We start from the raw sequence: 26,024 nt of genomic DNA, 5'->3' as shown, positions 1-26,024 counted from the left end.
ATAAAAATGAAGTTTATCACAAAAGTTTGTCATTGTACAAGATGCAACCTTACTTTGCAACAAGCTCATCAAGGTGGAACTTATTGGCAGTCTTCATGAGGTCTAGTGTGAAAGAATCTCCTTGAGAAAAATCCACCAAATCAGTATATACCCACTTCAGAACAGCAAAACCCACTTCTGGCTCCAAGAAACTCCAATCTGAAATTACATATTGTCAAGTGTAGGCAAGACAGACATGTCAAAGGAGTAGTTAACCAATACAACAAACTATTAAATAAAGATAAAGACAGACTGCTCAGAGAGTCTCGAACAGACCATTTCTGGAAAGTATGAGAGAGCTGTAATGAATATGTTAAAAAATTTAGCCTGTTATCAAACCACAGATTTCCTTGTTGAGGGTAAATCCAGGTACATTTACTTATAGTGAGTGACAAAATCTTTCCTTATGTCTACACACTTTATTCATAATTATGAACTACAGTGACAGCAACAGTAGCAGGATGTGCATTTTTCAGTCACATAAGTAATATACATGTTAATGTAACTGTAGAGATGGCACTTTTCCAGGGTTTCCTATTATTTAAAAAAGTTCACTGCAACCAAGGCAGAATATACAAATACATATCCTGGTACCTGGAGAGCTTCTGTAACTGTATGAATGCTTCTATAGGTCCATCTTTATACATATGGTTGCAGCACCTTGCCTGTTCAATATAAAATTGAAAATCCGAACACCTTCAGCTGTCTAAATTTCCATCAATTTGAGCAATTAGTTTCAGCACTATGTTAAGCCATCTTCAGTCCACCTGACTGACATGTAGGACGAATACCCACCTCTGCTCCAGTCGAAATATGGGCCAGCCTTCAGTAACTGGTATTCGTAGATTTCTACTTGACACAGTGATCCCTTTGATCACCCCTTGCAACTCAAGTGGTTATCGAAGGGATCACCATGTTAAGAAGAAATCTATGGTGAATACTGGCTCCTATTTTGACTGGGCCAGATGTGGGATTTGTCCTGTACGTCAGGCTGCCTGAACATGGCTTAATGTAGTGCTGAAACCAGTTGCTCAAATTAAATAAAAACTGGAAGTTTAGATGGCTGAAGGTGTTTTGACTGAACATTTTATATCAATGTTTGTCTAAACTAAGATGGACTAATTAATCTAAAACACGTCATTTGTTGTCCTCTACGTGCTTTGTGGGTTTTCCTAAGACCTATTACTGCAACTGATGGAAAGTCCAGCATGGAATAACAGTCATATGGGAAGGATAGACTGCTACTCAACACAGACGAGGCACTGAGTTACTGACAGACACAATGAAAAAGACTACCAAATATTTAAGCTTTTGGACAAAGCCCTAGTTCTGAAGTAGGGAATAACACACATGCACAAGAGCACAACTCTCTCTCTCTCTCTCTCTCTCTCTCTCTCTCTCTCTCTCTCTCTCTCTCACACACACACACACACACACACACACACACACACACACACACACACACACAACCTCTGAATGATGAGGTCTGACAGTGACCACATCTGACATGAGCAATGCTCTGCTGCGGTGAGTGGAGGGGTTATAGAGGCAGCTTGAGGTGGGCAGGGGGAGGGATAGTTGCCTGTGGGAGCATTCGTAGATGTGGTGGTAACAGGTTACACACACCTGTTATGCATGCTGGATGTTTTGTGTTGGTAGGGTAGAAGGTGTGTGAAGTACTGGAGTGGGAGCAGAGACTTCACCCTCCCCTCAGCAAAACACTGCACTCAGCAACCCTATCCTGCTCCCACCATCTCCCTGCATGCTCCAACAGGCAGCGTTACCATCTACCCCCACCCCTACCTTGCTACCCCTCTGCCTCCCCACCCTATGCCACACCACCACCTTATCATCACCACTCACCCCAATTAGTTGCTGCTGATGTCAGATGCCACTGCGGTAAGGCCTCAGTGCTCAGAGACAGTGGCATGTATGTGCAAGTTGTGCATGTGTGTGTTTGTGAGTGCTACCTCGGAATAAGGACTTTGAATGAGAGCTTAATTATTGTAACAGTCTTTTTTATTGTGACAGTCTGCACCTCAGTGCCTCCTTTACATGGTGAGTAGCAATCTATCCTTTCCATGTTGTTGCTATTGCAGCATCTGTGACATTTAAACCAATCTATGTGCCACACCTCAATCATACGCTATTACTGAAAGCATAATAGAAGGGTTGTCCAAAGAGTAATCTCCATAAGGCTTTAAAATAAAACAAAGCAAAATTGCTAGAGCAAATTTAGAAGGAAAATCTTGAAACTACACATTTGTATTATTTCTTCTACTTAATCACGTTTCAGATTAAGCATTTGTTATTTATCTTTCCAGAACTGATACACTTCCTCTGAATAAAATTATGATGTTTGACATAGCAGCCAGACTGCGATATTTACTTACTTATTTTCTAACACACACAGAGTTTGTTGTCTACTGGAATGGCAAACTATCCGCATTAACTACTGTGGAAAAAAAAGAAAAAAGAGAAGTATACTATAATTTTAGAATATAGTCTGCTGTTACATACATTGCAGCAAAATATATTAGTAATTTACTTGAAATGTACATTAAAAATTCTTTATATTGCATTAAAACTACCCCTAATTACTTACTAAATTCCCTATTTCTAATGCTTCCTGATAGCAGCACTACTTATATGCATTCATCCAGGGCAATCACAGCTGAACTGCTCCAGTCAACCACATTGACTGTCAGTCATTCCCTGACACACAAACATTCCTTAACTACACTATCTAATAATTATCACAAAACTGATTGTATAATCTGATTTGTGACATCTTATTTATAAATTTAGTACTGCAACTGTAGTTCAGTTGCGTATTTTGATCTTTAAAGGAAAAATGCTATGCTTTATCAACCATTATCTCAGTATCAGATATCTGTAAACCTAGAGCAAAGTTGCACAGGCATTTCATTTTTTTCACATGTGCTAAGCACTGCATCCTCAAACGTATCTTTTCAGGGAACTTTAACAATATGCAGTAAGTAAGACTGTAACATCAAGTTCTTTGGGTGACGCAAGGACTGTCAGATCAGAGAAATACACGCTGTTCGTTCACTTCCATGGCATACCTCAACAAATTCCTATTAACCATACCCCTTGTATACAACAACAAAATTCTCTGAGTGTTGCTGTCTTAGTGTTCTGTTACCTCATGTGATCCCTCCTTGTTTCCTTTATCTTCAACTACCCATCTACCTTTCCTTGTAAGTTCCTCTCTTTCATCCTACCACTGATCTTAGTGTAAGACCTCTAGGTTCCATCTCTAAAAATTCCATGTTTGTATCATCATCCTGAAGTGCTTTATCGGAGGTAAAGTGTTGAGAGTCAAGCCAATTTCTCACATACATTACGAGGTGGAAATCAGTTCGAGCTACGTCTGAACTGTAAGGTGCATGTTCAAAAATATTCCATTTGAAATGACAACTATTCTAGTGCCTGCCAGGCAGAGTGTGGCCAAACATTGCCATGCAAAAACATGATACTAGTTACGACACTGTCGTGGCTCGTCTCAGTTTTCTGTAAGTGCCACAGTAGCCTCCAGAATTGACAGTTCCCCTCCCGTTCTGCAAAATAGATTTGTTTAGCACCTCAAACAATAGTATAATCTTTCTGGATGAGAGGTTGGCATGCTCTTTTTAGCCCACTGAGCGAAGCAGGGTGACCCCACACTACTGACTGTGTATTTGTTCCTGCATTAGGACAGGAAATCCATGTTTTGTCATCAGTCACAATTATGTCCGCTTCAATAGCTGAGTGGTCAGTGTGACAGAATGACATGCAAGGGGACCGGGTTTGATTTCTCGCTGGGTCGGAGATTTTCTCATCTCGGGGACTGGGTGTTGTGATATCTTCATCATCATATCATCCTCATTGATACGCACAGCACCAAAGTTGCATCATCTAAAAAGACTTTGTGACCTATCTACTCGATGGGAGGCCTAGCCATACAAAATTTCATTACAGTCACAATACTGTTCAATAATCCTGTGTTGGTACTGAGATGGTAAAGGAAGTACAGAAAGTAGGTCATCTATCGAGTTTTACTGTTCTCAAAACATATTTTGGAAGGAGCACAGAACTTACAGTATCCTAATTGTTTATAGTTACAATCTCTTGAAAAACATTCCAATAAAATCGTCAGAAAGTTGTCCAATGGTTGAGATATCATGAAATGCTGGTTTTCAAAAATTGTTTTCAACAATTTGCTCTAACGGTTTGTTGCTGACTACCGATGGATGTCATCATCATGAAAGTGTGTCTTTCCACTCCAACAATAGCATTTGTTCGCAACCAAATAATAAATGGAGAGACAGGGTGCATAAAAAGCACAATAAAGGAAAAACAAGAGTCAAAGATCATGGTAAAGAACAAATAATATGTATCAGGATGAGGAGCCTCTAGGGAAATAAGGCCCTCCAATTGTATCTATTGATAAATTTAATTTTCTGACAAGTGAATCAGATCTTATCATTGTAGTCATTTTCTTGCCATTATTTTAATGCTTCTGTTGCAATAGTGGTGTCATTCCCAGGATACACAGAGTTGTGATACCTGTGGCATATTGGATATGCCACAGATCTAATAAGTTTAGTCATTTAAACCATCACAGCCACTCTGCAGTGACACCTGGATCAATCTTTTTGTTGGAAGATATATTCACGTGCAAGCTTGGTGTCTCCAAAGCAAATGGACATATGCACTCTTCACAAAGCTTGGTGGGATGAGTTCCAATGTTTGGTGGCACTTTCTTTTATCCTGAGTGTGTTGAGATACATGTTACTTTACCATTAGTCTTCTCACTGATGCAGAGGTCTTCGTAGAAGATAAGTTCTTAAGTCAGCTTCAGGGATGGTGTTCATAAATGGTTTATTCATAAAGGCTGCCTTGGCTGGTTAGTACAGGTAGCTAATGCCAAGGGTGTTGACAACACTTCTTCAAAAGGAAGACAATTGTGGCTCCTGTTCTGCAAAGGTAGTATACAAGCACCTGCATGTCTTACTTTAGCAGATATTTTGGAAAGCACCCTACTGTTGCCTGGACATTGCTGAGAGAGAGACTATACAAGAGCTGCTTTGATGGAGAGGGTTTTGATATAGATGAGTGCTTTGGGAAGTATTCTCAATTATGCAGTATAAATGATACTCTCACTTGTTACAGAACAGTTTTTGAAGAAATTATTTGTGCTTATGCAGATTCAACTTTTCCACAATCTTTGGATCTGGCTGGAGGGTTCATACCCTTGCAGGACAGAGTACAATTACAGTGTTAAATTACTGGGACACTGTGAACCTTAATGTTATGTGTGAGGTACATTTGCATGGCAGGGCAGGGGATGTGCCGTTGTGGGACTTGTGATGTCAGGATAAGAGTGTGGGGTGTCTAATGTAAAAGAGGGCTCTAGGCAAATATTGGTGAGTTATATCAAAGCTGGTCAGGTTTCTTTCATTTTTAAAAAAACAATTATACAATTTTATGAGGTTGGTTTATCTGCTTTTGCAGGTGGTATTTATGATGAAAGTAATGAGCTAATTTTTTGCTTACAAGTCGCTTGACATGAGGCATGCAGGTCAACTTGCTATCAAGAAGCAAGAATACAGGCACATCCTGGGAGTTCACTGATCAAAGACAGCACCCATAAGTTTCAGCCTATGTCTGTATTCTATGTAATGCCATTTGCAGACAATTTTCGGCAAATAGAGTGACAAGGAGCCATAACAGACACAAAGAGTATTAACATGCAGTGCTGTTGATACATTAGTCCCAGGGCAGTCACAGTTTCATCTTTTGCAGTAGTGGAAAGGGTGATACTTACAACAGACTCCTGTAACATTCTCGATTTCTTATTCACTTACTTCTCTAAGGGCTGAAAGAACCTACAAGACAAGAAGTTCTGTATAAAGGTAGACAACTTGTGTCAGAATTGTAGGGTGTCTGGGAAGTAGCTAACATATAATAGCCAGTCAATGCCGACATTTCGGTGTAATGCTTTGGTAAAGAGCTCCTTCATGTAGGTTTAGACGAGGATCAGTACAGAGGACTTCAGTGATGATAATTCCAGTGATCTTGCTGGGGATGAGTATCCATTTGTGTGTCTTAACTTACCCATCTGAGCAGCTGAGATTTGCAGTTATTAATCTCAACCGCCTTTCTTCTGCCGTTTGGTAAGTAACCATACTCCTCTCCAATTTTGTTTGGATTGAATTATGCTGGTAGTCAAGGAGTTTTAACTGTGCATTGTAGGGCTCACCCTTTTCTAGCTATCTTGGCTATTTATTTGGATCACCAAACAACAGACTTGCATTAAAGGCCTTCAAATGAACAAGATATAGTAGCTTTCTTTGCTTGTATAATGACATTTGTAGCATGTTGCATAATTTCATAAATCCCTTTCATTTGCTTTGGTGGGAGTTGGGATGCAGAGGATTTTGCCTGCTGTTAGATCATTTCAAGGACCAATGTAGCAACTCTCCAGCTGGAGGCATGGGATTGTCAATATGATGGGATTATCATTGCTATCACATAAGTCCTGAATGTACCATTTTAACACTAGTGCTAGGGTACAGATGTATAAGGAAAGATCACTAGAAGAGAAACCAACATCTGCAGCACCAAAAGTGCATTCGTGTCTCACGATTCAATGAACAAGAATCCATGTCATTCAAGAAGTATTTCAACAATTTGTCTCTGCTGTCCGTATTTGTGCTGCCTCAAAACATGGAGATGAAGGCTGGGTGTAATTGTTGTATTAGCTCTTTAGTTTCTGCTATTTTATGTTTCTTTTAAGTTGAAGATATTCATCACAGGTTACTAATATCGTAGTTAAGTGGACTATATTAGCTATTGCTACAAGAGCTGCATTCAACACCATCTGATCACTATAGGATGAGTACTAGACCACGGTGCAAACACCCCATGTAGTATTGAGAAACTATGGGAGGACGTATATCCATGTGCCACAATTCTCATAAAGCAACACACTTAAAGGATTAGATTGACATTAGCTGCTTCAACTCTGACAGATGACAATATCCGCGGGCAGTCCTAGTGTAGTACAGCTAGGTATTGAAAGCAGTGAAGATGATCGTCGTCTTCACACCACATCAAGCTTCATGATCACAGTAGATGTACCCCTACCTTGAACCAAGAAATGACTGCCATGCTCACTTGTTATCTGAGGAAAAGGCAACTGCCTCCCTCAGACACTAACTGAACTAAAAACAGTGCACACTCATCTGCTGGTATACTTACAGATTTTTCCTACAGATCAGGCTTTGGAAATAAAGGTCCTCATTAATTTGGAAGCTCTATTTGAAAATATAGAATTATTATGAAACTGGCCTTAAATGAATACCTAAATAATAAACTGTTTATGCAGGCAGCAAAAGACTTTCAGCTCGGGAAAGGACAATGTTGAGGACCTAGGACAAAAATTAAAATGGATTTTAGGCCCAGTGAGATAAAAGTTAGTGCATGGCAGGTGGCAAGAAATGCTGAAAATCATGAAGGCTTGATTACAACATTAGACACTTAACTGCAAAAGCAGAAAGAGTTCCCCGAAACATTCAAATGAAGCTGAATAACTGCTGAATATACTTAATAAAAAAAAAAAACAGGCATAAGTACAACTATGGAGAAAGCATTCAGCATAAACTGATGGAAAAAAACCATAACACCAAAAATAATTGACACACAGTAATGAAATTTCAGGAATGCATTTGTCTAGGTGACACATTTAAGCGATTAACACTGCAAGATCACAAGTTAATGTTGTTGTTGTTGTGGTCTTCAGTCCTGAGACTGGTTTGATACAGCTCTCCATGCTACTCTATCCTGTGCAAGCTTCTTCATCTCCCAGTACGTACTGCAACCTACATCCTTCCGAATCTGCTTAGTGTATTCATCTCTTGGTCTCCCTCTACGATTTTTACCCTCCACTCTGCCCTCCAATACTAAATTGGTGATCCCTTGATGCCTCAGAACATGTCCTACCAACCGATCCCTTCTTCTAGTCAAGTTGTGCCACAAACTCCTCTTCTCCCCAATTCTATTCAATACCTCCTCATTAGTTATGAGATCAATCCATCTAATCTTCAGCATTCTTCTGTAGCACCACAAATCAAAAGCTTCTATTCTCTTCTTGTCCAAACTATTTATCATCCCTGTTTCACTTCCGTACAGGGCTACACTCCATACAAATACTTTCAGAAACGACTTCCTGACACTTAAATCTATACTTTATGTTAACAAATTTCTCTTCTTCAGAAACGCTTTCCTTGCCATTGCCAGTCTACATTTTATATCCTCTCTACTTCGACCATCATCAGTTATTTTGCTCCCCAAATAGCAAAACTCCTTTACTACTTTAAGTGTCTCATTTCCTAATCTAATTCCCTCAGCATCACCCGACTTAATTCGACTACATTCCATTATCCTCATTTTGCTTTTGTTGATGTTCATCTTATATCCTCCTTTCAGGACACCATCCATTCCGTTCAACTGCTCTTCCAAGTCCTTTGCTGTCTCTGACAGAATTATAATGTCATCGGCGAACCTCAAAGTTTTTATTTCTTCTCAATGGATTTTAATACCTACTCCGAATTTTTCTTTTGTTTCCTTTACTGCTTGCTCAATATACAGATTGAACAACATCGGGGAGAGGCTACAACCCTGTCTCACTCCCTTCCAACCACTGCTTCCCTTTCATACCCCTCGACTCTTATAACTGCCATCTGGTTTCTGTACAAATTGTAAATAGTCTTTCGCTCCCTGTATTTTACACCTGCCACCTTCAGAATTTGAAAGAGAGTATTTCAGTCAACACTGTCAAAAGCTTTCTCCAAGTCTACAAATGCTAGGAACATAGGTTTGCCTTTTCTTAATCTAGCTTCTAAAATAAGTCGTAGGGTCAGTATTGCCTCACGTGTTCCCGTATTTCTACGGAATCCAAACTGATCTTCCCCGAGGTCAGCTTCTACCAGATTTTCCATTCGTCTGTAAAGAATTTGCGTTAGTATTTTGCAGCCACGACTTATTAAACTGATAGTTCGGTAATTTTCACATCTGTCAACGCCTGCTTTCTTTGGAATTGAAATTATTATATTCTTCTTGAAGTCTGAGGGTATTTCGCCTGTCTCATGCATCTTGCTCACCAGATGGTAGAGTTTTGTCAGGACTGGCTCTCCTAAGGCTGTCAGTAGTTCTAATGGAATGTTGTCTACTCCCGGGGCCTTGTTTCGACTTAGGTCTTTCAGTGCTCTATCAAACTCTTCACTCAGTATGATATCTCCCATTTCATCTTCATCTACATCCTCTTCCATTTCTATAACATCGCCCTCAAGTACATTGCCCTTGTATAGACCCTCTATATACTCCTTCCACATTTCTGCTTTCCCTTCTTTGCTTAGAACTGGGTTTCCATCTGAGTTCTTGATATTTATACAAGTGGTTCTCCTTTCTCCAAAGGTCTCTTTAATTTTCCTGTAGGCAGTATCTATCTTACCCCTCATGAGAAAAGCCTCTACATCGTTACATTTGTCTAAGTGCAAGGAAAGTCATTGCAAATGTGAAATTCTGTTACTTTAATAACTTGTGTAACCACAAGACTGGTGAATTCATGCAAAATGTGCATGCACTGTGCTGCAAAGGTGCTGGATATCAGACAGTGGGATGGAGTTCCATGCCTACAGCACTTGGTCAATACAGGGACAGTTAATGCTGTTTGTGGAAACGTTTGAGTTTTTGTCCTGTGATGTCCCATATGTGCTCTAACGTAGACAGATCTGGTGATCAGGCAAGCAAAAGCAACATGTTGACACTCCATAAAGCATGTTGTGTTGCAACACTGGATGTGTATGAGCTTTATCCTGTTGGAAAACATCCCTTGGAAAACAGTTCATGAATAGCAGCATAACAGGTTGAATCACCAGATTGACATACAATTTTGCAGAGAGGGTGTGTGAGATAACAATGAGACTGCTCCTACTGTTATACGAATCAGCAGATCAGACCACAACTCCTAGTGTAGGTCCAGTGTGCTTACAATGCAGGCAGGTTGGCTGCAGGCCCTCAGCTGGCCACCTCATAACACACAGCAAACACTGGTATTCAGGCAGAAACAGCTTTCATCAGAAAATACAACGGATCTCCAGCCCACCCTCCAATGGGCTCTTGCTCAACACCACTGGATTCTTAAGGTAGTGGTTTGGAGTCAGTGGAATGCAAACCATAGGGTGTCTGGCTTGGAGCTGTCCTTGAAATAACTGTTTTGCAACAGTCTGTTGTGTCACTGAGGTGACAACTGCTCAAAGTGCTGCTGCAGATGCAGTACACTGCACCAGAGCCATATGCCAAACCAATGCTCTTCCCTCTTGGCAATGTCACATGGCCATTCAGAGCCTGGTCTTCTTGTGACTGTAGTGTCATGACCACCACTGCCAGCAAAGATGTACAGTGGCTACATTCCTGCCAAGTCTTTCTGCAATATTGCAGGAGGAACATCCAGCACCCTGTAGCCCTATTATACAACCTCTTTCGAACTGAGTGAGGTGTTAATAATGGCATCTTTGTTGCCTTAAAGGCATTACTGACTAACATCAACTGATCCCGCCCAATCTCAAAGGTAAATAACACTCACAACCATTACAGCACGTATTTAAAGTAAGTCTGATTTGCAGCTTCATAATGGCACTACTACCATCACTCTTATGTCACTGGCACCACATTCTACTAGACATCAACTTTCAGATGTAGAAACACACCTAACAACTTTTCATTCATGCCGCACAACTCCTCCTTGGTGTTACAAATTTTTTTTTCTATCAGTGTATATAAGAACTAGATCTTATACAAAATCCTTAAAAATGTTTTTTTAAAAAAAAACACTAAGAAATATTGATCCCACGTAAATTCAGGCAATAGATAAAATTTGTTTGTCCAGATGCTCATTCATCTTGAAAACATTGAAACATAAGATTGTAAAGTGAATGGAGAAATACCATATTCTATCTTCTGAAACTGGTTCACTGAAAATGGCTACGGTTTCTAGTTTTAAACACTGCACAGTTGCAAAAGCTATAGACAAAAATAAGTTAGGGCATAAAAGAGAAGGAAAGCGTGCTGACCAATGGGCAGTTACGGTACTTACTGATAAGGAAGGAAGTACTTAGCCTTGCAACAGTCTACTTTGGGCCACTTAAACAGCACATGACTTTCCAGCCTTCACAAATGATTGAAGTGCAGTTAAGCAGCACTGTAAACCTATGCCACTGAGATAAATTTGTTGTAGTTAAAGAGGAACATATTTTGTGTTCCCATGATGAGCTGTTTTGAAGAGTCTTATATAGGAGTCAACATGGATAACACAACCACTTATACTGTGCAACCCTGCTAGCTTTGTCAGTTCTCAAGATTCAGAGTTTGACACACAGCTGAGCCCACACTAACTGGTTGGTTGTTTGGTTGGCCTGTTGAAGGGGGAGCGGACCAAACAGCACAGTCATCGATCTCACAATCCAAGGTGACAGAAATTAAGAGAGGAACAACAGCACAGTACAGTTGATAACAGAGGAAAATGGGCAAATGGAGAGGCTGATGGTATATAGGTGCGGCAGGAAGAGTAAGGAACAGGAAGGGGGGTGCAGGACGACAGCAGGTTGGCACCAGAGAGGCACTGCACACATCGGGGTGCCAGCACTCCTGTCGACCCGTTCTGATCCCCACACAGTACTTTGGTCGGAATAACACACAGGAAGAAGATGCAAGAAAACAGGAAACAAAATGGAGCAAAAGACCACACAGAAAAGGGCGAGGTGGGAGGGTGGTGGCGGCACCAGCCGGCGTAGATGCAAAGCCAAAGGCCTCCCAAACCAATGCCAGTGTTAAATGAGGCACTCCAATTCCACAACAAAATTCACGTACTTAAATCAAGGAGAGCAAACCACTTCAGCAAAGGAAACTGAGGACAGACATAACCATGCAAGTGTTGTCTGCTAACATCCACATCAAGGAGAGTGGGGGAACATGTTTAGTGTGAAGGGCCATGTAGTGTATGTCGTACTCTGAATCTTGAGAACTGACAAAGCTAGCAGGGTTGCACAGTATAACTGGTGGTGTAATCCATGTTGACTCCTATTTTTTGTTTTAGGGTGCAAAACTAACAAGGGTCATACGCGTCCAAGTCAAAACTGTAGAATACAAAGACAAAGAGAAGAGTTAAAACCGACTACACATTAAATCAATTGACAGAAGAAAAGACAGCTAAGAACAGAGACGTGGAGAAACGTCTACAAAATAAGCCATAGAGATACGGAGGTCCTGAACTAAAGATTAAATGTGCGCCATATTGCTACAACAGATAAAAAGTAAAACATGGTCGACACCCCATGCGTTGTTCTCTGAAATGGCTGGTAACTCAGATGGCAAACAAATGAGAACATAAGTGTTTAAAAAAGGGCATTCTGTCAGGAAATGGCAGACCGTCAAAGGTCGAGGGCAATGAGCGCACAGTGGTGCGGGAGCACCACTTAACAGAAGGCAATGGCTAAAAAGACAGTGCTCGATACACAACCTAGGTAAAATGATCTCCTCACGAAGAGCGGGCGGAGAGGTGGTCATCCAAGCTGCTGGGAGAGGCTTAATTCCCTGGAGCTTGTTCCCATGAAGGGAGGACCAGTGGTGATCTAAAGTGATACCACTTGCTGACAGATGATAACACAGAGGTCATAGGAGGGAATGTAAGAACTAGCATACTGGGGTACGAGGACTGCAGCCTTGGCAGCGGCGTCAGGGGACCTCTTTTGCTGTCAGACCAACGTGACCAGGAACCCACAAAAACATCACACTGGCTCCATCAAAAGTGAGCAAGTGACAGCTTTCCTGGACCTGTTGCATCAAGGGATGGACAGTGTACTGCACACAGAGGCTTTGAAGGGCACCGAGAAAGTTGGAGCACATGACGGAATTGATAAGTCTGTGTTGCCGGATGTACTGCATCGCCTGATACAGGGTAAAGAGCTCTGCTGTAAATACTGAGCAGTGTTCTGGAAGCCGATACCAAAAAATGTCGGCACTGATGACGAAGGCACAGCCGACACCACAGTTAATCTGAGAGCCATCAGTGTACACAAAGCTACTACTGTGAAGTTCCACGCGGAGTTCATGAAACTGAAGGTGACAAAGATAGGGTCGAGTAGTGTCCTTAGGAAGTGAATGAAGACCAAGGTGAACACAGGCCACCACACAAAGCCAAGGTGTCGAAGGGTTCACACCCACCTGGAAAGTGGCAGGTAGTGTGAAGTTAAGCTGCTGGAGCAACAGCCGAAAGTAAACTCTAGGAGGTAACAGAGAAGAGGGACGCGCCCCATACTAGTGATCAAAGGAGTCATCAAAGGAGGTATAGGATGGGTGGCTACACATAGTAGATAAATGGCATGCTTATCTGCTGAGGAGAAACTCATGATGGTAGGACAGGGGTAGTTCGGCAGCTTCTGCCTACAGACTCTCAACTGACTTAGTGTAAAAGGCACCAGTGGCCACACGGATGCCACAATGATCGATAGTATTGAGACAGTGTAAGAGGGATGGATGTGCAGATGCATAAACAAAACACTCATAATCTAGTTTTGAAGGGACTGGTACAATTGGAGGAGAATGGTTCAATCTACTCCCCAGGAAGTACCACTGAGGATATGTAGGACATTGAGGGACCACACACAGCAGGCCGCCAGGTAAGATATGTGGGAGAACCAAGGGAATTTCCCCGGAATTTCATAGTATCAACAAACAGAAGAACAACAAGCCCAAGGTGTAAAGACAGTGGAAGAAAGAAACTGCCCCAACAGAAATTCACACAAATGGTTTAGTCAGTGGAAAAATACAATCCATTGTTGATGTTCCATGACTAAAGATTATCTAGGTATTGCTGAAGATGCCGCTCAATGAGACAGGTCCGTGGAGAAATGCAATAGATGGAAAAACCGTCAACAAAAAGGGAGCCGGAGATGTCCAGTCGGACACAGGCCATTATAGGTATAATAATGACAGCAAAGAGGATGACGCTCAGGACGGAGCCCTGAGGCACACTGTTTTAAAGGGTAAAAGTGTCCGACAAGGCAGAAGCCATGCGTACCTTGAAAGCTCGGTCTTTTAAGAATTCCTGAAGGAAATGGGGCATGTGGCCATGGAAGCCCCACAGTTTCATGGAGGATACCAGTCTTCCAGCAGGTGTCATAGGCTATCTCCAAATCGAAAAACATGGCCACAGTCTGTGATTTCCACAGAAAACCATTCATGACATGGGTGGACAAAGTGACAAGATAGTCAACTATAGAACACCGTGCTCGAAATCCACACTGCGCAGTGTTTAGTAAACTGCGAGACTTGAACCACCATACCACCCAGGCATGACCCATATGTTCCAACACCTTGCAAACACAGGTGGTGAGAGAAATGAGAAGGTAACTAGAAGGAAGTTGTTTGTCCTTACAGAGCTTAGGTAGGAGTATGACAGTGGCCTCACACGAGTTTCTGGGAACTGTGCCCTCTGCCCATATGCAGTTGTACATATGAAGGAAAAGTTCTTGCCCACGAGAGAAAGGTGCTGCAACATCTGAATTGAACAGCATTTGGTCCCATAGTGGAGGATCGGGATGAACTGAGAGCATGATCTAGCTCCCTCATAGTAAAGGCAGCATTGTAGCACTCACTATTCTGAGAAGAGAAGGGTATATCTCGAGCCACCTCCTCTCATTTCTGATGGAGAAAGGTAGGGTGATAGTGGGAGGAGCTTGAAATCTCCGCGAAACAGCAGCCCAAGGTGTAGGAGATAGCAATAGGGCCCACTATGAAATGATCTGCTGCTGTCAGGTCAGAAATTCGGAAATGGACCTTGGTCCCAGAGAGCCGCCAGAGGTTGGCCCACGACAGAAGTGGGAGTGTAACTATTAAGAGAACTAGTAAATAAAATCCAGTTAGCTTTCTTGCTGTCCCAAAGAATGCGATGACACTGTGCTTCCTACCGTTTATAATGAATGCAGTTTGCTATCATAGGATGATGGTTAAAAATGTGGAGAGCACATCTTTGCACACAAAAGGCGTGTCAGTCTGCCTTGAAACTGGGATACTGCATGGTACAGAAGAAGTGTAAAGAATGGAATGTTCTGTCACGGTACAGATAACGTTTGTAAGATATTCTACCTGGTCATCGCAAATGGGGAAATGTTGTCCATTAAAGGTCGCCACCAGCGGAGGTTCGAGTCCTCCCTCGGGCATAGGTGTGTGTGTGTGTGTGTGTGTGTGTGTGTGTGTGTGTGTGTGTGTGTGTGTGTGTGTGTGTGTGTTTGTGTGTTTTTGTCCTTAGGATAATTTAGGTTAAGTAGTGTGTAAGCTTAGGGACTGATGACCTTAGCAGTTTCACACACATCTGAACATTTTTGAAGGTCACCAGGGAGGAGTAAAGCCTGCAGTCAGCCTCAGAAAGCTGTCACTTGGATGTGAACATAGGTGGGGTAGGAGTCAGCAATCGAATGGCAAACGGGAAATGTACATTCAAGTATGTGTCAGAGAGAAGGGGACCATTCAAGATGATGGGCGAGCTGGGCAGTGCAGAGGGAGAGATCCAAATGGGAATAGCTGTGAGTGGAATCTGAAAGGAATGTGGATGCTACCTGTTAAGGCAGATGTTAAGTTGAATGACAAGGTCAGCCAAGAGGCCAGCTCTCCAACAGGTTCTGGGCAAACGTCAAAGGGGATGGCACACTTTAAAGTCACAGAGCAGTAGAAAGGGGTGAGGGAGTCGCCCAATAAGTTGGAGGGAGTCTGTCCTGGTGACACCAAATGACGGAGGGATGTAAATGGTACAAAGGATAAACGTCAAGTGAGGAAAGAAAATGTGTATTGCAACAGCTTGGAGCTGGGTAATCGAGGAGATGGGTTGACTATGATCATCATCCCAGATGAGCAGTATGACTCCTCATGAGATGTAAGGCTATCCTCAGGGGGCAGGTCGAAGCAGACTGGGAAGAAATACGAGAGCTCAAAGCAGTTGTGAGGGCACAATTTTGTTTCCTGGAGGCAGAGAACAAGCAGACAATACGATTCTAAGAGCAGATGTAAGTCCTCTTCATTGGATCGAAGGCCACGAACATTCCATTGGAGGAGAGTCTTGATGAGGGGGGAAAGAAAAGAAAGAAAGAAGGGGCGTCACCTTTGAAAACTTGCTGCTACAGGGCACAGAGGCTGGAGTGTCATGCTCCATGAGGTCCACAAAGGCACTGGCATTCTCCTTCTGTCAGTCTGCAGAGTCCAGGTCACAAAAATGGTTCGTGGTGTGCACCAGCAACACGGACATTGGCCGGGCAAGTGTATCACGGGACACCGTCAAAGAGGATCTCCGAGTCAGTGAAGGAAAAAACCGTTTCCATTTGTTTGACTTCTTGGAGCCTTTATGGTTGGCTAACAAAGACACTCTGTGGTTCTCTGCTGGCTCTGCATTGGCCATGCCTGGGTGACCCTCGGCCACTGAACACCCACCTCAGTGTCAGTGTGGCGCCTGGTTGACAGTGGCCCATATTCTTCTGCTCTGTCCTCCTTTGGGTGCTCTGCGACTTCACCTTTGGTTGCCGGACTCATTATCATTGATTTTAGCAGAGAATGCCTCATTGGCTGAATTGGTTTTACATTTCATCCGTGTGGGTTTGTTTTATCATTTTATCTGGGGTTTGGCTCCTGTCCTTTGTTCCTCTGTGTCCTCCACCATAGTGCTTTAGGGTGGAGGTTTTAAAGTGTTGCAGGGTGGCTGGCTTTTTCATTTCATTTTCGTGGTTGGCCAGCCACTGTAATCTGCTTCCTTGTTTTACTCTCTTCTAACTGTTTCTTGCATATCTCTGTTGTTTTCTTGTCCTCTTTGTTCCTTTTAGTGTTCATTACCTTTCCTTCGTTCTTGTGGTCTTATCTTTCTTTCTGTTTTGTGTTATATGTCTCGTCTGTGTTAATTCTCACACTTGTGGCATTGTTTTATTAGGAACAAGGGACTGATGACCTCATAGTTTGGTCCCTTCCCCCTCTTTTAAATCATCCAACCCTTTGGCAGTTTCGTGTTTGGCTACTGCAGGGCCCCAGTCTTTGCAGCATTTTTTACCTTCCATGCTGCATGTCTATCCTCTTGCAATTTTTTTCCCCCTCCCTTGGGGAATATGTCTGAGATGATGTTGGAAATGTGTTCTGCATATTCAGCCACCAATATCAGAACAGTCTCTTCACTGTCTTTCATTCCGTCTGTCTTTTTCGTTCCCTTTCTGTTATCCTTTCTTCACTTCGGCATTTGAGATTCCTCGTTCTCTTCTTCCTCACTGTACACTCTTGAAGGCCAGCCCACATATTTGACACAACAGGTGACTCTGTAATGTGTAATTCCCAGCCTTGAGATGACAAATAGGGTTCGCACATAATCCCTGGTAAATGCCAAGCCCAGGGAGGTTGATGGACTGAGCTGCTACCTTCCTAAATTGCCCATTGGTCCTTACGTCAGGTGTTCAGGAGATGTGAACAGTCACTTACGACAGGTACGCCCCCTTCTGAGGGGGCCCACAGTCGGAAGAAGTTTGCCATCGGAGACACTGGCAATCGTAGGAGATTTTTTCGCAGTGAGCCAAACATCATCACCTTAGTCTATGTCTGCTAAATGTAAACGGAATGAGGCTAAAGATTCAAAAATCCTCCCAGCTGCACCATGGTTCCTTGTGGTTTCATGTACTGAAGACTGTCAGCCTTTTGCTTCGGTAAATCCATTTATTATTCAGAAAGGTGTTGATGCAATTTCTGGTGTTTGGAAATCCTGCTCTCATTTATGAAGTGGCACTTTGCTTTTGGAGACTACTACTGATTCTCAAGCTCACCAAATGCTTGCCATTTCACTCCTTGACGGCTATCCTGTTCATGTCGGGCCTAATCTAACGCTGAATTCTTCCTGTGGTGTTATATACACTAGGCTGCTCGAGGGTCTGACCAATGCAGAAATCCAAACGTACCTCCCTGATCAGGGTGTCATTGCTGTCTGTTGGATGATGGAAAAAGTAAATACATCCTTAGTGCCCAGACACACACTTTTTCTCACTTCTGATGGAGTGTTTCTACTGTCAAAGATCAAAGAAGGCTATGAAGTTATCACAGTACAACCGTACATTCGGAATCCAATGCACTGCTACCAGTGGCACCATTAGGAATCCACTCAAGAGCCCTGTCAACACCCAGCCATCATCGAGGACTTCCACACATTCGTGGTCCCCTTAATGGCTCACAGTTTGTTGTGCATACTGAGATTTTGCCATTCCGTTTCCCAAAGCTGAAAAACCTTCCGGCGTAATTACGAATGCAGGTCAGTTGCAGGGATGCCCATCTCCAGAAGTGGTTTCCGTGTAGCCTGTTTGGCCAGCCTGTCAGCAAGTTCATTTCTTGGGATTCCAATGTGACCAGGGGTCCAGACGAACACCACTGAAAGACTCGACCATTCCAGGGCATAGACAGATGTGGCATAATAACGAATGTAGGTCAGTTGGGGGGATGCCCATCTCCAGAAGTAGTTTCCGTGTAGCCTGTTTGGCCAACCTGTCAGCAAGTTGATTTTGTGGGTTTCTGACGTGAACAGGGGTCCAGATGAACACCACTGAACGACTGGACCGATCCGGGGCATGGATGGACACTGTTAAAGAATGACGAGGGTAGCACTAGCCGATAGTTTCCAGGCTGCTTAAGGATTCAGTACATAAAAGAAAAGACTCCCCAGGGCATAAACGAAGATACTGAAGTGCACGAGAAATGGCCAGCAGTTCGGCAGTGAATACACTGCAGCCATCTGGTAAGAAATGCTGTTCAATATGGCCACCCTGAACGTAGGCAAAGCCAACATGACCATCAGCCATCATGCCATCAGTGTAAACCACTTCAGAGCCCTGGAAAATGTCAAGAATCGAGAGGAAGTGACAGCGGAGAGCTGCAGGGTTAACGGAGTTCTTAGGGCCACGTGAAAGGTCCAGATGAAGCTGCAGCCGAGGCCTACACCATGGAGGCATACATGAACAGACTGCAAATAGAGGTGGTAAAGGGAAGGACTCCAGTTCTGAGAGAAGGAACTGCACGCGAACTGCAATCATTGGCCCCGACCTAGGCCACTGATGTGGGTGATGGGCTGCCACAGGTGGGAAAAGGAGATGGTAATTCGGATGCTCAGGAGAACTACAAATGTCTGCTGCATAACTGGCGAGCAGTTGTGCATGTCTGATCTGCAATGGAGGGACCCCAGCATCTACCAGTATGCTGGTCACAGGACTCATCCTAAAAGCTCCTGTCGCTAGTCGAACCCCGCAGTGGTGCACAGGGTCGAATAAATGCAACACTGAGGATGCTGCCGAACCATAAATCACACTCCTATAGTCAATTCGGAATTGGACAAGGCCTCTGTAGATCCTCAGCAGCGTAGAGTGATCTGCACCCGAATTGCTGTTGCTCAGACAACGGAGGGTGTTGAGGTGCTGCCAGCTCTTGTGCTTAAGCTGACAAAGATGAGGAAGCCAAGTCAATCAAGCATCGAAAACCAGTCCTAAGAATCGATGTGTCGCCACTACAGTGAGTGGATCATCATGAAGGTAAAGTTCTGGGTCTGGATGAATGGTACGACACTGACAGAAGTGCATGACACACGACTCTGCGGCTGAATACTGGAAGCCTTGGGCTAGAGCCCACAACTGCACATTGTGGATGGTTCCCTGTAGGAGACGCTAAGCAACACCAGTACTGGAGCAGAAGTGTGAAACACAGGAGTCGTCTGCTTATGAGAAGGTGAGATGGAGGGCCTGACAGCTGCTGCTAGACCGTTAATGGCCAGTAAAAAAGAGAGGGACACTCAATACAGAGCCCTGTGGGACTCCATTCTCCTGGATATGGATGGGACTATGGGAGGCACTAACTTGGACACTGAAAGTACGGAGTGAGAGGAAGTTTCGGATAAAAATCGAGAGCGGGCCCCAGAGATTCCACTCATACAATGTGGCAAGGATATGATGTTGCTAGGTCGTGTTGTATGCTTTATGTAAGTCAAAAAAGATGGCAACACCGTGCTGCCACCTGGATTAGGCTGTTCAGATGGCATACTCGAGGGAAAAACGATTATCAGCGGTAGAGTGACCCTGGCGGAAGCCACCATGACATGGAGCCAATAGGCCACATGACTCCAGGACCCAACCCAATCGCCAACATACCATACATTCCAGCAGCTTACAAAGACTTTTGGTGAGGCTGATGGGCCGATAGCTATTCACATCAAGCGGGTTTTTACCGGGTTTGCTCCCTCATCATCAAGAGGGTAGGTGTGGCCTTCCGGTTCTGAGAGGTGGCTGGGGTCGGCAGAATTGATGGTGCCAAAACCGTTGTAGTGGCAGTGTAAGACAATGTCATATGTACAGGATGCAGCTCAAATTTTCTCTTAGCCTCAGTGAAGGTCAGTCGGTCCAGGGTCTTGTACTCTATGATTTTCCTTTCTTTCTGGAGAATCCTGCAGTCTGGCAAGCAAGGAAAATGGTGCTCTCCGCACTTGACACAGATTAGAGGTGGGGCACATGGAGTATTGGGATGTGATGAGCACCCGCAATCCCTACATGTGACGCTAGAAGTACAGTGGGAAGACATATGGCTGAACTTCCAGCTCTTAAAGCACCGCATCGGGAGAGGGATATAGGGCTTTACATCACAGTGGTAGACTATCACCTTGACCTTCTCGGGCAATGTATCACCCTCGTAGGCCAAGATGAAGGCACCGGTGGCAACCTGATTATCCCTCCGACGCCGGTGGACACACCGGATGAAATGTACACCTCGTCGCTCTAACTTGGCGTGCAGCTCATCATCAGACTGGAAAAGAAGGTCCCTGTGAAATATGATTCCCTGGACCATATTTAAGCTCTTATGGGGCGTGATGGTTACAGAAACATCCCCCAGCTTCTCACAAGCGAGTAATGCCCGTGACTGGGCAGAGGATGCTCTTTTGCTCAAGGCTGACCCAGATTTCAGTTTGGACAAGCCCTCCACCTCCCCAAACTTGTCCTCTAAATGCTCAACAAAAAACTGAAGCTTCATCATCATGATTGACTGCCCATCAGCTCTCGAACATACAAGGTACCAGGGCGAATAAGATCCACTGCCATCTTTAGCCTGGTGTGGCCAAGGAGGGGAATGATTTGGAGTCATACTTTGTGCGTTGAATTGAGCTCATGAAAGGTTAGAGACTGCTGGTGTTTCACCAGCAAGAGACAATGGACTACACTTCATCACGTGTCATCCACCCTGATGCCACCTACTCCAACCGAGGGCCCTCCCCATGGGTGCCACCCAGCTGCAGCAAAGGCCACCCAGCAAGATGGCCATTGCTGGGAGTCCTGATGCCCCAGGGGGATAGGCACCTACCTCTTGGCATATGTGGGGAGTTAACGGCACAGGCATCGGCAGAGCGATCCCTGCGTTGTTAGGGGGCTACAACCAACAGGGTACATGGCGGCCCCACCACAACTAAACGGCTACCGTGCTGGAGGTCAGATGCAAACTAGTACATGGTCATCGTCGATACAGAAAGTGACACTGCATAGAGGATGGTGGAAAATGCACCCAGGAAGGTGTCCTCGCCCAAGAGATGGAGAATAGGTGGGACCGCAATGTGACGATGAGAAAGTGGGCTACAGATCTTAATGCACCTTATGACAGACAGGAATACCTCGGACCTACTCTTACCCCCGGACCCACAGGAAGGGGGGGGGGGGGGGGGGGGGGGCAAAGAGTGGAAAGCCTCTTCGGGGCCCAAAATGTGGAGGCAGTCCAGTAAAATATTGATCACTGTGAGGTGTGTCACACAAAAAAGAGGGGGTAGCTCATTACGAAGTAACAATCCATGTGTCAACCTTGTATGGACAATATGATGATGCAACGGATGGTAGATAAGTGCTGAAAGAGGTGCAGGGCGGAACATCACATTGTGGGAGTCCCCTTAATCAAACAAAATTTATTACACAGGAGAGTAGCTCCACAAGAGTCAACACATGACTGAGCGAAAAGGAAACTGATGTGAAGCTGTGAATCCACTCCTGGAGGTGTTAAACAGAACGGAGATAGTTGGCTGCCCCACCCTCTCCCCCAGTCAGACAATCAGCAAGCTCATTACCTGGGATACCCATGTGGCTGGGAAACCAGAAGAAATCAACTGGACATGCAGCACAGTGAAGATAGGTGATTAGGTTGTAGGTGGCAGAGACCAAGGGGTGGTGGGAAAAACACTGGGCGATAACCTGAAGGCCACTAATCGAGCAAAACTCAGGTAATGAGTATCTTTTAACAAAGTAGATGGTCCAGTAAATAGCCATAAATCCTGCAACAAACACACCACATGTGAAAGGAAAGAGATGGTGTTCCACACCAACGGAAGATGTGCAGGGATACCCATGTGATTGGTGAATTTAGAGCCGTCAGCGTAAGGAAACAATAGCATTCCGAAACTCTCAGACGAGCAGGCAGAGCAAACAATGGAACGGAGAAGGCTTTTGGGCGCCAGAAGAAACCCAGCCACATTGGGGGCCCAAGGACCTAACCAATGGAGGGTGTTGGGAGAGAATGTGGTGAACAGGACAAAGAGGGAATATGGAAATCATGGTGGGGAGAAATGAGGTGGAGCCCGAGCAGTAAATCCATCTAATGGCTGAGCAGCAGGCAGGTGACTTCCCGAAGAGGCAAAAAGAATAGAGTAGGAGGGATGAGTAAGAAAAGAGCAGATAAATGGCATAGGAAACCAAGAGCTGGGAGCACCAAACTGAATGGGGATCCGAATGTTAGCCAGAAGCCTCTCAATAGGGTTAGTGCGAAATGCACTGATGGCCAAACAGATACCACAATGGTGGACCGGGTCCAAGAGGAACAGTGCAGGAGGAGCAGCTGAGGAACAAACTTGACAACTGTAGTCCAGACGGGACAGAACTAAGGCCAGATAAAGGAGGAGAGGAGTCAAATGATCTGTGCCCCGAGAAGTGTGGGCACCTTCAGAAGGCTGATGTAGAGTAACCAATTAAGCTCATTGTTAAACAAAAAAAACCCAGAAACAGTGAACTGGAGGACCCGGACCAGCCATTGGGCATCAAGGTAGAGGTCTGGATTGGGATGGACCATAGAATGGTGACAGTTATGCACCAGCTGCAGTTTAAGTGGGAGGAATTTAAAACTGTGTGAAGGAGTCCATGGGGAAGTGCACCATATAGTACGCTGAAGCTGTCACTCCGCAGAGGCTACTGAGTGGAAACTAGTCCGGATACAGAAATCATCCACATAAAGAGCTGGGTTGACAAACGGTCTGATGGAGGTCACGAGTCCATTAATAGCTATGAAGAAAAGAAAGGCACACAACATGGAACCATGTGGAAGGCAATTCTCCTGGGTCGTTGAGAGCTGAGAATGGTGACAACAAGAACTCTGAAGATCCGGTGGGACAGGAACCGGCAAAAATAAATCTAGAAGGACCCTGAAGACTCCTGTAAGTAAGATGTGATGGCACCAAGTTATGTCATAGACCTTACTAAAATTGAAGAAAACCACAACAAGATGGTGGCACTGATAAAAGGCCTGTGAAACTGCAGTTTCCATATGAAGTAGATGATCAATTGGAGACCTTTCCTCCTGGAAACCACATTGGTAAGGAGACAAAAGGTCCCACAATTCAAACATCCAACAGAGTTCAAATAACTTAAAGGAGACAGTCAGACTTATCGGCTGGTACCTATCAACGGCCAAGAGATCCGTGCCAGAGTTAAGGACAGGAACTACATACAGTCCCTCTACTGAGAGGGGACAGCACCTTGGAGCCAAATGTGGTAAACAACTGGATGAGATACTGTAGCTATGAGGGACTGTGGTGTTCAAGCAATTGGCTACGGATGGAATCAGGGCCAGGCTGAATCGTGGGAAGAGGAGAAGGCCGGAAGTTTGCACTCAGTAAGAAAATTCATTCTAGGATTCCACCAGACAAGGGGTAAAATGTAAGTGGGAAGTTTCAGCCAGCTACTTCTGGAGGAGGAAGGTGGCCAAATAGGAAGCCGGTACTGATGCTGTTGCAAAAGGGTTACAAGGTGTTCTGCAACAATTGATAGATCTGTTCAAAGACCACCTGAGAGGGAAAGGCCCACGATGGAAGCCTGCCACTGGGAACCTTCAAGGGTGCGGAGGGTAGCCCATACCTGTAAGATAGGGACAGAAGAACCTAGGGAGGAGACAAAGCATTCCCAACGCACCTGTTTATTCTGTTTGATTAAGTAACAGCTTTGGTGTGAAAGCATTTAAAAATAATAAGACCAACAGAGGACGGGTGCCACTTCAGGCATTGTAAAGCTCAATGGTGCTCCTGGACGGCGATGGCAACGTCTGTGTTCCACCAAAGGACGAGTCAACGGCAAAATGGGCCCACTGAGTGAGGGACAGCATTGCCAGTGGGGCGAGTAATCATATCAGACATGTCACGGATGACTTCGTCAGTTCAACCTGACAAAGAAGGGGTAAACACGATCTGGGAGGTATATAGAGGCCAACCAGCACAATGGAAAGCCCAGCAGGGTAACTTGGGCATTTAGAGATGGGACAGTAATGAGAGAACCAATAGGAAGTTTTCACTATCGCAGAGGTCATGGTGCAGCGACCAGTGTAATGAATGGAGAAGGTGAGGCGAAGTGAGAGGAGGAGGAGGAGGAGGAGGAGGAAGTCTGGGGGGGGAGCTGTTGAAGGAGGGGAATTAGGAGGTAGATACAGATTAAAAACCATTACCGCCGAGTTCACTTGGACCTGGACAACAGCCTCTTCCAATGCGGTATAGAGGAGGATTCCATGTACTAACAACTTTTTTAATAAAGTGCAGATGCCACTGGAAGCCGTCATGGGGCCGATCAGGTTCCGACAAATCAAGGAACCCATGAAGGGTTGGTGAATGAGCATTGGTAAAATGAGATTCTTGGAGGGCGACAAAAGCTGTGGAGTAAAGGAAATAAGGGGCTGCAACTCTGGAAGGTGGTGGTGGTAGTATCTGTCACAATTTTATTTAACAAGCATGAATGAAGATCCAAATGGGAGGCAAAAGGGCCAAATCTGGTTGTGCCAATGTGTCACCATGTGTCATCAACAAGGATGAGGAGACATCTATAAACAAGAGGTCAGACTCAGGGTGTGAGAGGGTGGGGGTGGGGGTGGTGGTGGTGGTGGTGGTGGTGTCTGCCCCCCCTTGGGGCACCAGACAGGCTTTGTCCCAAAGAGGAACACAATTGTAATAAATAGCAGAAACTTAAGATGACAGCTGGGCTGATATAAGCAAGGAAAGGACACCGAGAGAGGGGAAGGAGGAGTCAGAGGAGGAGCATGTCCATATCTCACCACTGACTTCTAGTATCAGCCACACGCATTTGACATCAGCAAGTGTTGGGTCTGAAGATGATGATGTTACAATGTTGAAACTAGTTGCCAAAATAAAATCGACACCTTAAATACAGCTGGAGGAATTTCTTAATTTTTAATATAAATTTATACCAGCTGACGTCCCAATGTCCTCCATTTCAATTATGGATGTACAAAGCTTAGAACATTAAACTGAAAAAGGAGTCAAAAGTGACTACATGTTAAGCCCAATCAATAGAAGAAAAGAGAGCTAAGAATGATGTCCCAAACTAAAGATTCAATGTCCTTCGCCATATTGCTACGACAGGTAAAAAGTAAAAACACAGTTGACAGCCCACCCACCACTCACTAAACTGGCTGACAACTCTGGCGACAAACATACATTAGGACGTATGTTTGTAAAGAAAGTGCATTCAGTCAGAAAATGGCAAAGGTTGATGACAATGAGCACAAAGTGGCAGAGGATCACCACTTAAAAAATGGTGTTGGCTGTAATGACAATGTCCAATACG

General features: G+C 44.3%; 1 protein-coding gene across 1 annotated transcript in view; it reads right to left on the bottom strand.

The window, feature by feature from the left end:
* LOC124711185 (rabankyrin-5-like) overlaps positions 1-26,024 on the bottom strand; it is a 431,684-nt gene that overhangs the window by 310,567 nt on the left and 95,093 nt on the right. Inside the window, exon 4 of the mRNA XM_047241114.1 lies at positions 54-198. Within this exon, the coding sequence (XP_047097070.1) occupies positions 54-198 (145 nt within the window). The remainder of the gene's footprint in view (positions 1-53; positions 199-26,024) is intronic.

Source organism: Schistocerca piceifrons, chromosome 8 (assembly GCF_021461385.2).
Source record: "Schistocerca piceifrons isolate TAMUIC-IGC-003096 chromosome 8, iqSchPice1.1, whole genome shotgun sequence".
In the NCBI taxonomy this organism is placed as follows: domain Eukaryota; kingdom Metazoa; phylum Arthropoda; class Insecta; order Orthoptera; family Acrididae; genus Schistocerca; species Schistocerca piceifrons.
This window is presented reverse-complemented; position numbering and strand designations above follow the sequence as displayed.